At 42.2% G+C, this 21,705-nt stretch overlaps 1 protein-coding gene across 1 annotated transcript in view; it reads left to right on the top strand.

Moving 5' to 3' along the window:
* Nucleotides 1-20,514, top strand: part of LOC115129547 (neuronal membrane glycoprotein M6-a-like) — a 36,307-nt gene extending 15,793 nt beyond the window's left edge. Inside the window, exons 2-7 of the mRNA XM_029659998.2 lie at nucleotides 7,177-7,369; nucleotides 17,493-17,649; nucleotides 18,130-18,283; nucleotides 18,558-18,634; nucleotides 18,902-18,967; nucleotides 20,322-20,514. Coding sequence (XP_029515858.1) covers nucleotides 7,177-7,369; nucleotides 17,493-17,649; nucleotides 18,130-18,283; nucleotides 18,558-18,634; nucleotides 18,902-18,967; nucleotides 20,322-20,474 — 800 coding nt within the window. The 3' untranslated portion in view covers nucleotides 20,475-20,514. The remainder of the gene's footprint in view (nucleotides 1-7,176; nucleotides 7,370-17,492; nucleotides 17,650-18,129; nucleotides 18,284-18,557; nucleotides 18,635-18,901; nucleotides 18,968-20,321) is intronic.
* The last annotated feature ends 1,191 nt before the right edge of the window (nucleotides 20,515-21,705 follow it).

Here is a 21,705-nt window from a genome sequence, read left to right as displayed (position 1 = left end):
AAAAGATATTCTGGACATCAGAACAGAACATTACTCACCTGAAACTGGACAAAGATTTTTTCTTAAATGATTCAGATGCGAAGGATATACTGCTATGTCAAGACAAGGTCCAAATCCCAGTCACCTGTGTGAAGAAAAGAAGGAGAAAAAGGGGGAGTGCCTTGTAAGAATTTGCCAACGAGTAGGTAAACCACCACCACCCTCCATATTATTGGCCAACGTGCACACTATCAACCAAAAGAGTTCTCATCTATATTAATTGTAGCCATCTATTTACCACCACAGACCGATGCTGGCACGAAGACCACACTCAACGAGCTGAATACGGCCATAAGCAAACAAGAAAATGCTCATCCAGAAGTGGCGCTCCTTGTGGCCGTGGACTTTAATGCAGGCAAACTTAAATCCATTTTACCTCATTTCTACCAGCATGTCACATGTGCAAGCCAAGAAAAAAAACTCTAGACCACTACTTCTCCACACACAGAGACGGATACAATGCTCTCCCTCACCCTCCATATGGCAAATCTGACCATAATGCCAGATGTAGACTGACTGGCTCCAGATTGAATTAGATTCAGGCCAGTGAATACGTTACAGTATGCAACCAACTGTGACATGTTTTGCTATGGCCCTGGGTTGGTTTGTGTTTTGTTGCTGCTAGTTAGTACACTGTTGAATAGTAGTCAGACATGAGTAAGCTAGTACCACCATAGCTGCATCCAATATTTATTTGTGCCATAGACATGGGTTGCACCTCGGATGCTGGTGACTGTTTAGTCTAAATTTCACTAAGTTACAGTGGCATGGAAATATGATGACATTGCTAAAGTAGGCAAATAATTAGTAGGAAACAACTTTTCCATATGATGTGGTCAAATTTATTTTAAATGTCAATGTTGCCATTGCTGTTACTGGCAGAATTTGTAAAAAAAATACACTATATATACAAAAGTATGTGGACAAATTAGTGAATTTGGCTATTTCAGCTACACCCGTTGCTGACAGGTGTATAAAATGACCAAATACATAACCAGCAATCTATGGTCTAGCTGCTGGTATACTCACCACCACTGGGGACCAACAAACTCCAACCACCTATTCCGCATCATGACAGGCTCCAACCATAGTTGTTGGCTGTTCATCCTGCTGGAAGCATGCATTGCATGTTCAATCCATATAGGCCTTTTCAGTCTCAAACGGCAGTGGTCCTTTATACGCGTTGGTTGGGGGTGATGAAACAACAGATCCCCAGTCAACGGGGAAGCAAAGTGGACGTGGACATGCCCCTTTGTGGAGCTTGGCAAAAAGGGGCATGATTTGTTGAGATAATTATAATCCAAACCCAACCTTCAATTACTCATTTGGGCGCACTGTTCCAAACTTTGTTTTAGACGGGACTGACTTTATGACCAAAATTATCCTATTTACACTTTGTAGTAAATTTTGACGCTAGAATAAATGTTTTTGACTCATATCGATGCCACATAGGCCATTTTCAATGGGATTAGTTGTTTTTTTAGGGGCAGTCGCTCTTTAAGCATCTTTTAACACAGGCTTAACGCCTAACAAACATTAAATTCTTTTTTGAACACTTTTAACATAGGCCAGGCCTGTTGTTACCTCCTATCCTAGCGACGCCTTGCATTATGCCTGGGAAGAAAACTTTTTGTCTCAACTTTCCATTGTCTCAACCATTGGCTCAACTTACCCCAAGGCAAACATTTTTATTATATTATCCCACACAAGGATGCACTTTCATGCTAGGTTTGGACCTCATATCGAAGATCAATGAGACCCCAACTGATGTAAAGAACAATCTTTAAAGTATCTTCTTTGGTTTAGATACAAGCATCATGAAACCTTTAACACAAATTAATTTGACTGTGAAAATCTTGTTTTTTTTTTACCTAACATTCTCCATGTGGTTTCTTCCTTCACCTCTTCCTAAATATTTTGTGTATGGTTTCCTAGAAACCCTTTTTGTTTTCTTTCCACCACTCTCCCCTACATATAATGCTGTTCTATCCGCATGCATTGATGTCAGAGGGACAAAAAAAGTTTTTGTTGTTGGCATTAACTTTTTTGTTGTTGTAATATGACATGGCAGTTTCGCCAGGATTCCAGGCTGGTCATGGCTCACATCAACATCATTATCCCAGCAACCCTAGATCCACTCCAATTTGTATACTTCCCTAACAGATCCACAGATGATGCAATCTCTATTGCAGTCCACACTGCCCTTTCCCACCTGGGCAAAAGGAATACCCATGTGAGAATGTTATTCATTGACTACAGCTCAGCGTTCAACACCAGGTGCCCTCAAAGCTCATCACTAAGCTATGGACTCTGGGACTAAACACCTCCCTCTGCAACTGGATCCTGGACTTCCTGACAGGCCGCACCCAGGTGGTAAGGGTAGATAACAACACATCTGCCATGCTGATCCTCAACACGGGGGCCCGTCAGGGATGTGTGCTCAGTCCCCTCCTGTACTCCCGGTTCACTCATGACTGCACGGCCAGGCACGACTCCAACACCATCATCAAGTTTGTCAATGACACAACAGTGGTAGGGCTGATCACCGACAACGATGAGACAGCCTATAGGGAGGAGGTCAGAAACCTGACCGTGTGGTGCAAGGACAACAACCTCTCCCTCAACGTGATCAAGACAAAGGAGTTGATGGTGGACTACAGGAAAAGGAGGACTGAGCACACCCCTGTCGTGACGTTGTATTAGTTAATATGACAACTGTTGCTCATCAAATGATTAAACGTTTCTAATTGCGTGATTAACTAAATCAAGCAATTATTAACTCATTAACCTGGGGCACCATGGGAAAACTAGTTTTTATTGAGTTTCTATTTCCCAAATTAACTCAAAGAATATCAGAATATCGATTTTACAACAGCCTCTAATTAACCAGTTACCTCTACAATCTAGTTCTGAATGTCATATAGTCCGTAAATCTGCACGGACCCAATCTTAGTTTATTTACTAGAAAGCTAAAATGATAATAAAAGATACACATAGACAAAACACATTATAGGCTATTGATGACAACTTAGTATAACGGGCAAACACACTATGGCGCGTGTTACCCAAAATGGGGATTTCAAAGAGAGAGAGGAAAAAGTAAGTACATGAGAGAAATACATGGTCCAAATGTTATGTAGCTGTACCATCAAGAGCACTGGTTGCATCACTGCCTGGTATGGCAATGGCTCGGGCTCCGTACGCAAGGCACTTCAGATGGTAGTGCGTACAGCCCAGTGCGTACGGCCCATCCTGGTCCTCTATGCAAGGCGGTGTCCTAAGAATGCCCTAAAAATTGTCAAAGACTCCAGCTACCGTAGTCATCGACTGTTCTCTCTGCTACTGCATGGCAAGCGATACCGGGGTGCCAAGTCTAGGTCCATGAGGCTTTTAAACAGCTTCTACCCACAAGTAATAAGGCTCCTGAACATCTAATCAAATGGCGACCCAGATTATTTGCTATGCCCCCCCGCCTCTTTAACACTGCTGCTACGCTCTGTTATTGTGTATGCATAGTCACTTTAATAACTATATCTACATGTACATATTACCTCAATTACCTCGACTATCCGGTGCCCCCGCACATTGACTGTACCGGTACCCCCTGTATTTAGCCTCGCTGCTGTTATTTTACTGCTGCTCTTTAACTATTTCTTACTTTTATTTCTTATTCTTATTTTATTTTATATTTTTAGGTATTTTTTATTATTGTTATTTTTTTTCAACTGCATTGTTGGTTATGGCTTGTAAGTAAGCATTTCACTGTACCTGTTGAACCTGGGGCATGTGACAAATACAATTTGATTTGATTTGATTTATAAATATGAGTTAAGTAGGCTACAAAATGCAATATATGTAATTGTTAACCATTATCCACCTTTGGCCATTCTGTAAAAACAGATGTAACAGTTAATTTAACTTGTCTCCAAGCAACACTGTAGCTGCTCTCAGTTTTGGCATGACAAGGAGTAGCAAGAAGTGTCATGATGACACAAACAGACTGGTACCTACAGTAGGCTAGCAAACCTCGGCTTCTTGCTAAATACATCGCTAGAGAGAGTGAATGCTCCCTTTCATAACATATACCCAAAACACTTACAGCAGGGATGCTGTAATATGTTTTTTACTAAGGAAAATAGTACTGTAAAATAGAATACAGCATCTTCGCTGTAAAGCAAAATTACAGCATTAAGATGGCAACTCTGGCGCCATTGTAATGCTGTAGCTTTACAGGGAAGCGTTTTTACAGTGCACCTAAACTGACCTTGGCCAGTTGATATCCAACAACAACACACCTAATCCTCTTTCACTGTGAGCACGATCAATTGGAACCGCAGTGGCAGCTCATTCAACAGGGATCTTTCTCATCCCAGGTAATGTAACACCAATGCAACCGCAGTGGAATAAAGGATGGAAGTGGCTGGCGCTCTGCTGTGCTCTTACTGTGCTGCCTTGCTCAATTATGAAGAAAGCATCCAGTGGCTCTTTCAGTCAATTCACACTAGTTTGTCATTTTCCCGAGCATCGCATCAACACACAAAGATTTGAGTCAGGGACCTCAAGATCAATGTAGTGCTGTGAAATTAGACTGTGATGATGGGAGGAGTAGCTGTTGTTTTACAGTGGAGAGTTGTTGAGATTGAAAACTTGTTAGAAGACAAAAGTGCCATGGAAATCTGTGTTAATGCCAAGATATGGTATCTCCTTCTCCTATAAATATTGAATGAGTAATGAAAATATGGCCATATTAACTTTTGGTCATACATATGGCCGTTGAAATGATTTATACAATATATTGATGGCATACTGTTTATTATTGGCCTATTGGTCTAATGCGAATTTGCTACCGATCCTTGTCATTATATGATACCATCAATTGCCGTTATACTGACAAAGCATACCGTAACCTCAATTACCTGCCAATCATGAATTCCCTATCCCTCGAGACAGAGTTTGGTGTGATCAACCCATATCCGCCCCAGTTTCCATGGCAACACTATCCCATATAGCTTTAGTCTTCATTGTCAGGTCCCAGGGATATTATAACAGTATTTGTCATGGCTAGTGATCCATAAATCCCACCACCGCCTATTAACTCTGTCCAGTCATAAGCAGCCACGGTGTTTCATTATTGATTCCAATGGCAGGGCGTATACATCAACACTAATGTGAATTCTTTCAACGTTTCTGCAATGGAAGTGTGGAAGCCAAGCTATGCCAAAAAATATCTAAGTTATGAAAAGAAGACAAACATTTATATATACTGTATATAAACCCAGGGTCGTTACAATATATATATATATATAGTATATATAATATATAATATAATATAATATAATACATATATATATATATATATTATATATATGTTTACCGTAGGTTCCTATTTTTAACCTGTGTAGTTTACATGTGTTGTAACATACTAATGGTTTGTAATGATAAATAGACACAACTTAGTGTAAAGCATAACAACATTTCAGATTACCCTTTTAAAATCCAGCTCAAATAAATGTGTCCTTCAATTATGGGTGACATACCTGAATAATGCAAAAGCCTAATAAAACCATTTTAACGAACATGACATGAGTCATTAAAGTGAAGAGAGCCCCTAAATAGAGATGTCATAGCTAGGAAATGATGTGAATCGGCCATGACGACAAGACGATACAGGCTGGCATTGGATTACAACTGCGAGGATGCAGATAGGCTAGCCTAGGATGAGGATCAGTCTGAGATGCTCAGCCCTCCCCAACCTAGCAGGCTGTGGCGGAGGTAGCTAGCTAGACTACTTGGTATTCCATTCACAGTCTGTATAGAAACATAAGCAGAGCGTGGAGGAGGGAGGAAGAAGAGGGCTATTGCGTTCGCATCGCAGAGAAAGGGAAGCTCAACACGAGGCGTGATAGAGGAAATGATTGCCTGGCTGCGATGATGGAGATGCAATTGATTGGTATCTTTGAGAATTACAATAAAAATGGACTCGGCTTGGTTTATAGACTTTTTCTTTTTGAATGGGAAACGTGAGCGGGGATTGAATAAGGATGAATGGGGAAGAGTTCATCAAGTGATGTAGATGCACTGAAGGAAATTCTCCAGTCATATGAGCGTGAAATTACATTTGTGCATTTCAATAGCGCTGTTCATTGATTTGGGGAGCATATTTCAGAGTGCATTTGGAGGAGAGGAAATACTATTTGACTCAATATCAGTTTATATCTGACCGTGAAAGAGTGAGGTTCACTAATAAAATTGAAATGGGACAAACCTGATGCATATTGCATTAGCCTGAAAGAAAGCTATGCATGTACAAAATGTATTTGTAGAGTATGTTGGCATAGCAGCCATTACTCATAGAATTAACTCACTGTCCAGATACGTACACCAAGCACCAACATACAGGAACATTTAAATGGGTGTGTGATGCTTAATAATATGAAACACAATAATCCAGTCAAATATATCCTTACATTCCATTCACATACACAAAGACACAGATTGAGGAACGGAGAACTCTATTAACTATTTCCCCTGATCCCATGGGATGTGTGGCCAGACAGAGTGGAAGGCCTGAATGCCTCTAGAGGTCAGACTTCACCTAGGGCTCAGGTTGAAAGGGTCAACTGCACCAGAGCTTTGCTGGGTTCAGTAGGGGTTCCGTTGAGTTCATCTCATTCCTCATACTAACCTGTATATCAATTTCTGGACCTAGACTGCAGTTCACCACCAATGTGTAGAGGATGACCACTGTGTATAAAGATACCATACTGTACCACATTGTTCTTAGGTGAAGAATCTCCTGTGTCGAAACCCCATGAAGTGTGCCACCCAGTCACATAATATTTATGTTTAAAAACAGTTACCATATTGATTATGGTAACTACTACTATGGTTACCAACTATCATAACATCATTTTAGTTGTTGTCGTGGTCAAAAAAAGGCCTTGAACTGACCCCAGCTTAGTCTGATTGATTCCTCTCAAGATTATTGTCCAGCACTCTCAACAAATACTCTCAAATGTTTTTCTCCAACCTTCTGTTGTCCCGTGGCTGTGATGTACTGTATATAGTGACAATTCCCTTTTATCTTTCATGAGTGATGTCTGACCTTCTCTGTCTCACGTCTCTGTGTGTGCTCAGGATGCCTGGAGTGCTGCATCAAATGCCTGGGTGGCATCCCGTACCCATCGCTCATCGCTACCATCCTGCTGTATGCTGGGGTGGCACTGTTTTGCGGCTGCGGGCACGAGGCCCTCTCCGGGACCGTCACCATCCTGCAGAACTACTTTGAGGTGGTCCGGGGACCCGTGGATTCCTTGGACGTGTTCACCATGTGAGTAAGCTACACACCTAGGAGCTACACTGGAAACATTCAAGATGTACTGCTGTGTACCAACTGAACGTTACTCCTATACCAAGTAGCTGCAATGTACTTTGAGGAACCTTACATTAAGGAACTTAAATGTACAGTAATTGCAGACGGGGCAGAAAAGACAAACATTGTATTCTGGTAAAAGAACACTGTCTCAAACAAGTATACAAACATGTCCGCCCACAAATGATGTAGCGCTCCTTCTTGTACAAATTAGTGACAATTATTCCAAATTATGTTGTGTGGATTTATGGATTAATGAAAGAGAGAGAAAAAAAATAAGATTTTTTTCCCTTTGCTGGAAATTTTAAGTTGATAGCTGACTATGGCCGGTTTGTTAGAGAATGGACTATACTGCTTGAAAGGGAGATGCATTTATATGAAAAATGATTTTATTTTATGGGAAGACATTTATACTGATATACTTACTGATATACTTGTCGGACTATACTGATAGTAACATAATGGTTGATCTCAATGAATTGACTGTGACATCATTACATTGATAACTTCCAAGATGGGGTAACAGTCAGACGTGTGTATTTGTCTTGTCCAGTCCTGTCTCGTGTTTACATTGTTTTCTTCATATATATTTTAATTTCTTATGTATGTATTTTAATGTCACTTTCCATCTACGGACTGAATATACTCTCCTGCAACCCGCCTCACCCAATGTGGTACGGATCTGCTATTTTAATACTTTAGAACCGGAACCCCCATCAGAAGCTAGCCAGCTAACTAAATTCAGCCAAAAAAGAAACATCCTTTTTCAGGACCCTGTCTTTCAAAGATAATTCCTAACATCAAAATAACTTCACAGATTTTCATTGTTTCCCATGCTTCAATGAACCACAAACAATTAATCAACATGCACCTGTGGAACAGTCGTTAAGACACTAACAGCTTACAGACGGTAGGCAATTAATGTCACAGTTATGAAAATTTAGGACACTAAAGAGGCCTTTCTACTGAATCTGAGAACTCCAAAAGAAAGATGCCCAGGGTCCCTGCTCATCTGCGTGAACGTGCCTTAGGCATGCTGCAAAGAGGCATGAGGACTGCAGGTGTGGTCAGGGCGATACATTGCAATGTCCGTACTGTGAGACGCCTAAAACAGCGCTACAGGGAGACAGGGCGGACAGCTGATTGTCCTCGCAGTGGCAGACCATGTGTAACAACACCTGCACAGGATCGGTACATCCTAACATCCCACCTGCGGGACAGGTACAGGATGGCAACAACAACTGCCCGAGTTACACCAGGTACGCACAATCCCTCCATCAGTGCTCAGACTGTCCGCAACAGGCTGAGAGAGGCTGGACTGTAGGCCTGTTGTAAGGCAGGTCCTCACCAGACGTCACCGGCAACAACGTCGCCTATGGGCACAAACCCAATGTCGCTGGACCAGACAGGACTGGCAAAAAGTGCTCTTCTCTGATGAGCCTCGGTTTTGTCTCACTAGGGGTGATGGTCGGATTCACATTTATCGTCGAAGAAATGAGCGTTACACCGAGGACTGTACTCTGGAGCGGGATCGATTTGGAGGTGGAGGGTCCTTCATGGTCTGGGGCGGTGTGTCACAGCATCATCGGACTGAGCTTGTTGTCATTGCAGGCAATTTCAATGCTGTGCATTACAGGGAAGACATCCTCCTCCCTCATGTGGTACCCTTCCTGCAGGCTCATCCTGACATGACCCTCCAACATGACAATGCCACCAGCCATACTACTCGTTCTGTGCGTGATTTCCTGCAAGACAGGAATGTCAGTGTTCTGCCATGGCCAGTGAAGAGCCCAGATCTCAATCCCATTGAGCACGTCTGGGACCTGTTGGATTGGAGGGTGAGGGCTAGGGCCAACCCCCCAGAAATGTCTGGGAACATGCAGGTGCCTTGGTGGAAGAGTGGGGTTACATCTCACAGCAAGAACTGGCAAATCTGGTGCAGTCCATGAGGAGGAGATGCACTGGTGGCCACACCAGATACTGACTGTTACTTTTGATTTTGCTCCCCCCTTTGTTCTGGGGACACATTATTCAATTTCTGTTTGTCACATGTCTGTGGAACTTGTTCAGTTTACGTCTCAGTTATTGAGTCTTGTTATGTTCATACAAATATTTGTGCTGAAAATAGTGCCTGGTTGACAGTGAGTGGACGTTTATTTTTTGCTGAGTTTAGCTATTAGCTAGTAGTCAGTTAGCCACTGCTAGCGGTCCTCAACGTTACCTCAGACATCAGCCAGCCTCAACCCGATCAATTCCTGCCAGTCTGCACAGCGCGATATCAACCCAGAGCATTTCAAACTGCTTTTTGTCTACCACATTTTCCTATCGCAAGCTCTGAACCTTTACACCGGATCATCGCAGCTAACTAGCTGCTATCTGAGTGGCTACTCCTGGCTAACGCCTCTATCCCTAAGCAAACACCAGTTAGCCTGGAGCTAGCCTCGAGCTAGGCCCATCTCCCGGCTAGCCAAAGAGGTCCACTAGCTAATTCTTGGGCTACAATACCTGTTTTGCCAATTGGCCTGGACCCTTTACTGCCGACATTGAGCCCCGCCGATCCAACACGACTGGTCTGCCGACGTGACCGTCCGAGGTGGTTTCAGCAGGCTCTTCCGTTGCGACGTCGCCGGATGCCCATCTGCTAGCCCCGGCCTGCTAGCTGTCTGAATCGCCGTGTCTCCAGCTCGCCTAGAGAAGCAGTGACTATGGAATTGACTCCCTGACTCATCTAGTGCTACTCTTTGGACCCTATCATTACTCGGCTACACATGCCGAGTGTCAATATGTCAATATGCCTTGTCTATTGCTGTTTTGGTTAGTGATTATTTCTTATTTCACTGTAGAGCCCCTAGCACTGTCCAATATGCCTTAGATATCCATTTTGTTCCACACCACACACATGCGGTGACCTCACCTGGCTTAACTGGTGCCTCTTGAAACAAAAACTCTCTCATCGTCACTCAATGCCTAGGTTTACCTTCAATGTACTCACATCCTACCATACTCTTGTCTGTACATCATGCCTTGAGTCTATTCTGCCCCCAGCACCACTCCCATAACCCAGGCACTCTCGTTTGTTGACTTCTGTAACTGTAAAAGCCTTGGTTTCATGCATGTTAACATTAGAAGCCTCTTTCCTAAGTTTTGTTTTCTTCCACTGCTTTAGCACATATTTCGCCAACCCTGATGTCCTAGCCGTGTCTGAATCATGGCTTAGAAAGGCCACCAAAAATCCTGATATTTCCATCCCTAACTATAACATCTTCCGACAAGATATATCTGCCAAAGGGGGCAGAGTTGCAATCTGCTGCAGAGATAGCCTGCAGAGTTCTGTCATACTATCCATGTCTGTGCCCAAACAATTCGAGATTCTACTTTAAAAAATCCACCTTTCCAGAAACAAGTCTCTCACCCGTTACAGCTTGTCATAGACCCGCTTCAGCACCCAGCTGTGCCCTGGACACCATATGTGAATTGATTGCCCCCATCTATCTTCAGAGTTCTTAATGTTAGGTGACCTAAACTGGGATATGCTTATCACCCCAGCCATCGTACAATCTAAGCTAGATACCCCAATCTAACACAAATGATTAAGGAACCTACCAGGTTAAACCCTAAATCCATAACAATGGGCACCCTCTTAGATATCATCCTGACCAACTTGCACTCCAATAACACCTCTCCTGTCTTCAACCAGGATCTCAGCGATCACTGCCTCATTGCCTGCGTGCTTGATGGGTCTGCGGTCAAACAATGGAAACAATCTGGAACCTCTCTTTATAAAATGATCAGCCAAAATTGTTGCAACCCCTATTACCAGCCTGTTCCTCCTCTCTTTCGTATCATCTGAGATCCCCAAAGATTTGAAAGCTGGGGGTGCCACAGGGTTCAATGGGGGTGCCACAGGGTTCAGTTCTCGGGCCAACTATTTTCTCTCTATATATCAATGATGCCGCTCTTGCTGCTGGTGATTGTCTGATCCACCTCTACGCAGACGACACCATTTTGTATACATCTGGCCCTTCTTTGGACATTGTGTTAAAAACTTAGGGATAGCCCCCTTTAAAAAAATGTTTTTGTCTAAATTACATACCCAAATCTAACTGCCTGTAGCTCAGGCCCTGAAGCAAGGATATGCATATTCTTGGTACTATTTGAAAGGAAACACTTTGAAGTTGATGTAAATGTCAAATGAATGTAGGATAATATAACACAATAGATCTGGTAGAAGAAAATACAAAGAAAAAACGAACTGGTGTTTTTTTTACCACCATCTTTGAAATGCAAGAGAAATGTCACTGTTATTTCCATCACCCTGGTTACAATTCCGATAGTGTCAAAGTTTCAAATTGATAACCTGGAGTATGATTGATCCTCAAGACTTTTAGTGTGAAGTCCACATGTACATTTGGGCAAATCGTTTAGAAGACATTCACATTCATATTCCATTTTTCTGCAAGAATATCGTCAAATCTTTATACTTGGACTTTGATTAAGTTTTCCAAGTATTAATAGCCATATTATAAGTTCAACATTTGCAAAACAACCAGTTTCATAACTTCATAACCCTAAATATCCTTATATTTTTTGTCCAAAATGAAAAGGCATGGTGTCGTACAAGGTAAAAAGCTACATTTTACTACATAAAAACTGTTTACTCCCATAAAGCCCAGCTCATTGGCTATCTAGCTAGCTTTGTTTGACCACAATTGGTGCTTATTTGACCAAGATACGGCATGCCATGAAGGCGTCACTCTCTGAACAAATATGGTCCCTATAGGATATACTACACCCCTAATGAAATAGTGAAGTCTTGTTACCTTCTAGGATCTCTGAGGAATAGGTACGAATTTGATTTCACTCGTTGAAACAAAAGTTTAGGGTGAGATTTTCACAGATTCCTTTCTTTGCAAATTGAACGAGTGGAAATACAAAATCGATAGTGCATGCTATATGGACCTTTTTAGGATATGAAAAAGGATTTTATCTAACAAAACAACACTTCATGTTATCTCTGGGACCCTTTGGATGATAATTCAGAGCAGGATTTCAGAATGTAAGTACACATTTCACCTTCAGAGGAGAATTTATCAAACCTATTGCGGTGAAAAAACTGTTTTGTTGTTAGGAGCTCTCCTCAAATAATAGCATAAATTGGACAGTGCAGTTACATTAACAAGAATTTAAGCTTTCAGCCGATATAAGACACTTCTGTGTACCGACATTTGTTCTTACTCTAAAATGTGCGATCTTGACATCTTGACACAACTGTCCCGTTTATGGGATGCCGATCCTTAACTAAATACGTATTTGTAGTTGTCCACATATTCTAAGTCAGAACCGTCCAGAGTAGTGATGCTAGTCGGGCGGGCGGGTGTGGACAACAATTGGTTGAAGAGCATGCATTTAGTTTTACAAGCACTTAAAAGCAGTTGGAGGCCACGGAAGGAGTGTTGTATGGCATGGAAGCTTGTTTGTAGGTTTGAAAGACAGCATAAAAAAGGGGCCTAAGAATATACATAGGTGTCTGGTTAGACTGTAAACTCTCCTTCCTGACTCACATTAAGCATCTCCAATGCAAAATTAAATCTAGAATCGGCCTCCTATTTCGCAACAAAGCCTCCTTCACTCATGCTGCCAATAATACTCTCGTAAAACTGACTATCCCACCGGTCCTTGATTTCGGCGATGTCATTTACAAAATTGCCTCCAAAACTCTAAACTGGATGTAGTCTATCACAGTGCCATCCGTTTTGTAACCAAAGCCCCATATTCTACCCACCACTGCGAACTGTATGCTCTCGTGTGCCAGCCCTCACTACATATTTGTCAGCTTTCGCTGTAAAGCCTATCTGAAATCGGACACTGTGGTGGGATTAACAACACAATTACTTTTAAAAGGGTATAAGATACATGTATGTTTGAGGAATTTTAATTATGAGATTTCTGTTGTTTTGAATTTGGCGCCCTGCACTTTCACTGGCTGTTGTCATATCGATCCCGTTAACGGGAATGCAGCCCTAAGAAAGTTTTTCAGCATCAGCTGTCAGAGCAGCTTACTGATCACTGTACCTGTGCACAGCCAATCTGTAAATAGCACACCCAACTACCTCATCCCCATATTATTATTTATCCTCTACCCCAGTATCTCTACTTGCACATCATCAGCTGCACATATATCATTCTTCTTGCCAATGTCCAGTCTCTTGACAACTAAGTTGATGAAATCCGAGCAAGGGTAGCATTCCAGAGGGACATCAGAGACTGCAACATTCTCTGCTTCACGGAAACATGGCTCACTGGAAAGACGCTATCCGGGGTGGTGCAGCCAACGGGTTTCTTCACGCATCGCGCCCGACAGAAACAAACATCTTTCTGGTAAGAAGAGTGGCGGGGGCGTATGCCTCATGACTAACGAGACATGGTGTGATGAAGGAAACATACAGGAACTCAAATCCTTCTGTTCACCTGATTTAGAATTCCTCACAATCAAATGTAGACCGCATTATCTTCCAAGAGAATTCTCTTCGATTATAATCACAGCCGTATATATCCCCCCCCAAGCAGACACATCGATGGCTCTGAACGAACTTTATTTAACCCTTTGCAAACTGGAAACCATTTATCCGGAGGCTGCATTCATTGTAGCTGGGGATTTTAACAAAGCTAATCTGAAAACAAGACTCCCTAAATTTTATCAGCATATCGATTGCGCAACCAGGGGTGGTAAAACCTTGGATCATTGTTACTCTAACTTCGGCGACGCATATAAGGCCCTGCCCCGCCCCCCTTTCGGAAAAGCTGACCACGACTCCATTTTGTTGATCCCTGCCTACAGGCAGAAACTTAAACAAGAGGCTCCCACGCTGAGGTCTGTCCAACGCTGGTCAGACCAAGCTGACTCCACACTCCAAGACTGCTTCCATCACGTGGACTGGGACATGTTTCGTATTGCGTCAGATAAAAATATTGACGAATACGCTGATTTGGTGTGCGAGTTCATTAGAACGTGCGTTGAAGATGTCATTCCCATAGCAACGATAAAAACATTCCCTAACCAGAAACCGTGGATTGATGGCAGCATTCGCGTGAAACTGAAAGCGCGAACCACTGCTTTTAATCAGGGCATGGTGTCTGGCAACATGACCGAATATAAACAGTGCAGCTATTCCCTCCGCAAGGCTATTAAACAAGCTAAGCGTCAGTACAGAGACAAAGTAGAATCTCAATTCAACGGCTCAGACACAAGAGGCATGTGGCAGGGTCTACAGTCAATCACGGACTACAAGAAGAAACCCAGCCCAGTCACGGACCAGGATGTCTTGCTCCCAGGCAGACTAAATAACTTTTTTGCCCGCTTTGAGGACAATACAGTGCCACTGACACGGCCTGCAATGAAAACATGCAGTCTCTCCTTCACTGCAGCCGAGGTGAGTAAGACATTTAAACGTGTTAACCCTCGCAAGGCTGCAGGCCCAGACGGAGAATGCTGTTCATCGACTACAGCTCGGCATTCAACACCATAGTACCCTCCAAGCTCGTCATCAAGCTCGAGACCCTGGGTCTCGACCCCGCCCTGTGCAACTGGGTACTGGACTTCCTGACGGGCCGCCCCCAGGTGGTGAGGGTAGGCAACAACATCTCCTCCCCGCTGATCCTCAACACGGGGGCCCCACAAGGGTGCGTTCTGAGCCCTCTCCTGTACTCCCTGTTCACCCACGACTGCGTGGCCACGCACGCCTCCAACTCAATCATCAAGTTTGCGGACGACACAACAGTGGTAGGCTTGATTACCAACAACGACGAGACGGCCTACAGGGAGGAGGTGAGGGCCCTCGGAGTGTGGTGTCAGGAAAATAACCTCACACTCAACGTCAACAAAACTAAGGAGATGATTGTGGACTTCAGGAAACAGCAGAGGGAACACCCCCTATCCACATCGATGGAACAGTAGTGGAGAGGGTAGCAAGTTTTAAGTTCCTCGGCATACACATCACAGACAAACTGAATTGGTCCACTCACACTGACAGCGTCGTGAAGAAGGCGCAGCAGCGCCTCTTCAACCTCAGGAGGCTGAAGAAATTCGGCTTGTCACCAAAAGCACTCACAAACTTCTACCGATGCACAATCGAGAGCATCCTGGCGGGCTGTATCACCGCCTGGTACGGCAACTGCTCCGCCCTCAACCGTAAGGCTCTCCAGAGGGTAGTGAGGTCTGCACAACGCATCACCGGGGCAAACTACCTGCCCTCCAGGACACCTACACCACCCGATGTTACAGGAAGGCCATAAAGATCATCAAGGACATCAACCACCGAACCACTGCCTGTTCACCCCGCTATCATCCAGAAGGCGAGGTCAGTACAGGTGCATCAAAGCTGGGACCGAGAGACTGAAAAACAGCTTCTATCTCAAGGCCATCAGACTGTTAAACAGCCACCACTAACATTGAGTGGCTGCTGCCAACACACTGTCATTGACACTGACCCAACTCCAGCCACTTTAATAATGGGAATTGATGGGAAATGTTGTAAATATATCACTAGCCACTTTAAACAATGCTACCTTATATAATGTTACTTACCCTACATTATTCATCTCAAATGCATACGTATATACTGTACTCTACATCATCGACTGCATCCTTATGTAATACATGTATCACTAGCCACTTTAACTATGCCACTTTGTTTACTTTGTCTACATTCTCATCTCATATGTATATACTGTACTCGATACCATCTACTGTATGCTGCTCTGTACCATCACTCATTCATATATCCTTATGTACATATTCTTTATACCCTTACACTGTGTATAAGACAGTAGTTTTGGAATTGTTAGTTAGATTACTTGTTGGTTATCACTGCATTGTCGGAACTAGAAGCACAAGCATTTCGCTACACTCGCATTAACATCTGCTAACCATGTGTATCTGACAAATAAAATGTGATTTGATTTGATTTGATTTGAAGAGTTGTTGCAGTGACATTCTATTGCAATGATGTCTTTTGTTAAGTTTTACTACACGATACATTAAAAACTGCGTTAGACAGAAATAATTACATATACTGACCAGCTCAAATAGACAGAAGCGTACTATATGGCAGACCAATCCAAACTCATGTCTCGGCATGTCCAGCCCACTCTTTATCTCAGCCAATCATGGCTAGCGGGAAGGTTGCTCACTTTTTCAATGTTTTAACCAACTAGGCTTGTAATTTAACAATTTTATTCGTATTTACAGATGGCATACAAGTTTGTTTTTAAACACATGAAAGTTCACGTTTCGAGAAGGCATTTCTACCCAAAAATATATTTTGATAACAAAACAATTTAAAAAAAATTCCTGTGAAGTAGTGACCCGTGACATACGCCTAGTTTCCTGAAATGGTCACGTATATGGGAACTCCTTCAAGACTGTTGGAAAAGCATTCCAGGTGAAGCTGGTTGAGAGAATGCCTAGAGTGTGCAAAGTGGTCATCTAGGCAAAGGGTGGCTACTTTAAAAAATCTAAAATATCTTTTGATTTGCTTAACAATTTTTGGGTTACAAACTGATTCCATGTGTGTTATTTCATAGATTTGATGTCTTTATTATTTTTCTACAATGTGGAAAATAGTACAAATACAGGAAAACCCTTGAATGAATAGGTGTGTCCAAACTTTTGAATGGTATTGTATATGAACATTTCCATGACAATAGCTCAAACATGACAGGAGACATGCTTGTTCAAAGTCGGATTTTTCCGTTGATTACTATAGCTAGCGCCCTCCCTTGGGCCAATCGGTGTAATTTTGGAATTTCAGTTGAGTACTATAGCACCCATCTTTTTCCAATCAGTGAAATTTTGTAGAATACGAATCTCTATGGCAAGACACCCGGGTCATTCACCCAAGTTTTGTCAAAATCAGTCCAGTGCTGTCTGAGATATCTCGTGTGACGAACGCACGACTGCACTAATGTACTAACGGACGGAGAACAGATCCACTGTCCCCTTCCCGATTTAATTGTGGGGGAGAATAGGTCACTTGTATAATTACTGTATAATAAAAGTACACATTTGCCCTTTTCCCTCTAGGATTGACATAATCAAGTATGTGATCTATGGCATCGCCTCAGCGTTCTTTGTCTATGGCATTCTGTTGATGGTGGAGGGCTTCTTTACCAGCGGAGCCATCAAGGACCTGTATGGAGACTTCAAGATCACCACCTGTGGACGTTGCGTCAGTGCTTGGGTAAGGGATAACTGTTCACTGAATGATAAGGTTTATTCACATTCAAGAGTATCTCGTAATGTTTTATATGAATGACCTGTATGTAATGCGATGGCCCTTAGGGGCAAAGTAGCTTTTAAAATTATTTTGCCATATATCACAATTATTGTCATAATTTAGAGGTTAATGGGCAAAATGTTTACCAAATTTATTTTGAGTAGCCCCATCCATTCCACTTTCTATTCCAGTACTGGCACTCTTGTGTCAAGTGGCCAATCATGATGAATTGAATTAGGTGTGCTAGTACTGGAATAGCTCAAATACCTGTAAGTGGAATGGGGAGTACCTGAGTTGATGTTTGGGAAACACCGATACAGATTCTGTCTCAATAAATCCTGATAGGAAATTGGTGGGACGTCAATGTTGTTCCTAAATCGTTCTTTGGAGCACGGTATAACAAATGCAACCTGGATTCTGATGAGTCTCCTCTATCTGTCTCAGTTCATCATGCTGACGTACATCTTCATGTTGGCTTGGCTCGGGGTGACAGCGTTCACCTCCCTCCCCGTCTTCATGTACTTCAACATCTGGAGCATTTGCCAAAACACCACCATCTTGGAGGGAGCCACTCTGTGCTTGGACCCGCGCCAGTATGGTACAAAATCAGGATATAGCTTGGTCTGATGCTTCTCTCTGGGATTTTTTCCTACATACAGTATTGTCCATGGGGTGGGCTACTGATGGACAGGTTTACTAAGTGTTGTTACTGTTGTACAGAAATGGGTGGTAAAGGAGAAACATAGCTTTGGTGGGGGGCATGATGTGTAAAGGACTGCTTCATGGTTTAGTTTGATTTTGGTCTTGTATTTGCCGCAGTGGAAATAACAGGTGCAAATATCTAAGTGGCCTTTGTTCTCCTCTCCTTTCAGGTATTGTGCCAATTGGGGAGGGGAAAACTGTATGCGCTGGTTCTGAGAAGTTTTACAAGATGTGTGAATCAAATGAGGTATATCAAATAAAACACTTGACAAACATTGACATACCATGTGAGTACAGTATATGTTTGTTTATGCAGTATGTGATTCTTGCTTCCAAAGTAATAAAACATCTCAAGTCATATTGAAATATTGACGTTTGAAAGCCATAATAACCATGCATTTTAAAACATTCCCATTTACACGAAGGCTTCAAGTAATTCATTTGACCACAAAGTAAAAGATGAGTTTCACGGGGAAGCCTGACTAACATCTCCTCTCCTTTGTCTTTAATACAGCTGGACATGACATTCCACCTGTTCATTTGTGCCCTGGCTGGTGCTGGAGCAGCTGTCATTGCTATGGTGAGACACAACAACCAGCTACTTGTCTATCTCTGTTGATACATCTGACATTACAGCGTTGATTCATATCCATTTGAAGGCAATATCACATCTAATGGACCACGCCATTTGTATGAACCGCTGACATCTGCACAAGACGCTGTATAGATTATATCTCATGTTCCTCATGTGAGAAAATATGAATCAGACATGTCTGTTTTGTTGAACTAGTCTATAGGCTTACAAATGGAAGTACACGGTTTTGATTTGACGTGGCCATTTTATATATGACAATAATAGGTCAAATACAAGCGTTAACTGGGTTAATTTCTATAGCTACAGTAAAACATCTATGTTTTGCTATATGCGTGTGGGAATGGCTAGTGAGACTGTATTTGGCGGAGTAGAGAGGGAAGATTTTTTCGCTCTCTCAGAGATGCAAGGCATGTCACAGCGTTGTCATGGAAACTGGGAGAAGAAAGGTCCAGAGCTTGGTGAAAACATCACTCAGTCATTTGTGAGTGGCCATTTTCTAAGAGAGGAAATGTGGTCGTTAGTCAATGATGTTGGTGCAAAGTGCAGCGCAACATTTAACTAAAAAAATTGCTGGCAAAATTTAACAGTGGTGGTACACAGATATAGACACCGATCAATGATTATTTAAATGATTAATGAAACAAAATACTAAGACGAGATGATAAACGGAATGGATGTAGTGTTTTCACTATTCCAGTCCTCACAGCTGAGACTGCAGCTTTTTTTATTTTTTAAATCCATTAGCAGGCTGCTAATAATGTCCATGATTCAATTCGAAAGGTGTGGAAATGTAACAACCGCAGTCGTTTAAGCACAATACATTCACAATGGCAGTGTCTCAAAGGATCCTTTGCTGCCACGGAAACCCTGCCTACAGCCCACTTTTTCTAATGTGCTGCCACCTGCTGGCACGTTAGTGAAATGACACAACTGTACATCAAAAATAGAAAATATATAATCAAAACATTGTTTTTCGCCCCGAGAAGACCTATTGTAACTCTTTTTTTCAGCTTGAAAAAAAGATGTGGGCCACAATTATAGCACTTTATATTTCTGCTGATGATGTCATGATGTGAACATCTCTCTTCTGCTAGAGCATGGAGCTTGATTAGAGGGCTATATTCATTTGTGAAGACTTTTCCACATTTGAAAGAGAAATGGACACAAAAAGTGTGTTTTCCAATAAAGTACATGGTGGAAATAGGGTACACTTTCTTCCATTTCGTGGCAGCTATTCTTCTTTCCCAAATCAATGTCAGTGGAGAATTGAAAGACCAATCATTTTCTACATTTTTTTTTCTCCCTGAATGAACTCATGGGTGACTTATCTCTGTTTCAGATCCACTACCTGATGGTGCTGTCGGCCAACTGGGCCTACGTAAAGGACGCGTGCAGGATGCAGAAGTACGAGGACATCAAGTCCAAAGAAGAGCAGGAGCTCCACGACATCCACTCCACCCGCTCCAAGGAGCGCCTCAACGCCTACACATAAGGCCAGCGTGAGGCCTGGCCCTGCCACCCTGACCCCTCCCTCCTCCTCTCCACCATCCCCTAAAGAGGGGGGTGGGTGGCGCCCGGGGTCCTCGCCCCCTCTGATGTCACTGGTGCATCATATGACAAAGTGGTCCGGGGGACCCTCATACAACCCCCCCAAACAGCATTTCAGATGACAAGCCCCATTATCACTCTCATGGACTGCATTATTATTATTATTATCATCATCACCTGTATTATTGTGTTTTTTTATAGTATTTGGTAGTTTAGTACGTAGTAGAATTAGAAGTAGCTAGCAGCAGTATTTTTCGTTTACTTTTTACTTTGGAGAACTTTTATTTGTATTTTATCTAGTGTCATCATTTTCCCTTCTTGTATTATTTATTTCTCTTCATTTTTGAGGTGGTCAGTTGGGGCTTAATAGGGTTTCAAGCACATTTCTCGTGTTTGTGTGTCTATTTAGATTTTAAAGAACTATGTAAATGGTGGGTGATCAGTTTTGAATACTTCAATATTTTCAATCACACAGGGGAACTTTTAAAACTCCTGAAGCCTTTACATACCAGTACTGCCAGGGATCTAAATCATAACTTTGAAGTGAAAGAAATTTGAAACGTATTTTAATTTATTTTAAATTTTTTACTCCGGTTACATGATAGTGTTACCAAATTTTTATTTAAAAAAATATTATTTTCTTGCTGTGCCAAGCCTGTTAATCAGGAAAAACTTAGGTCAATATCAAGGAAGAAATTAGTCCCCAAAATGATAAACAATTTATTATTTTGTTACTATATGAGGCATCTTGCGAATTTAAAGCTGTGTATCTACTGTAACGCAGGGCTCTCCAACCCTGAGAGCTAACATCCTGTAGGTTTTCACTCCAACCTTAATCTAGCACACTTGATTGTAATAATTAGCTAGTTTATCAGCTGCATCAGATTAGTTACAACTGGGGTTGGAACAAAAACCTACAGGAGGGTAGCTCACAAGGAACAGGGTTGGAGAACCCTGTTCCAAGGACTGGGAATGATTCGATTGTCTTTAATCATACGCCACACAAGCACATGCAAATATGTTCTCATACCCTCTTTTTTTTATTTCATAAAGTTGAACTTTATAAATACTAGTATAAAACACGTTTTTGCAGATTCTGCGCTGTATATATTGAGATATAAATGCATACTTATATGTTTAGCACTACAAATTCAGGACAATTCATAAGATAATTA

This window comes from Oncorhynchus nerka, linkage group LG5 (genome assembly GCF_034236695.1).
Source record: "Oncorhynchus nerka isolate Pitt River linkage group LG5, Oner_Uvic_2.0, whole genome shotgun sequence".
Lineage (NCBI taxonomy): Eukaryota > Metazoa > Chordata > Actinopteri > Salmoniformes > Salmonidae > Oncorhynchus > Oncorhynchus nerka.
The sequence above is the reverse complement of the archived record's forward strand: the minus strand, read 5'-3'. Positions and strand labels throughout refer to the sequence as shown.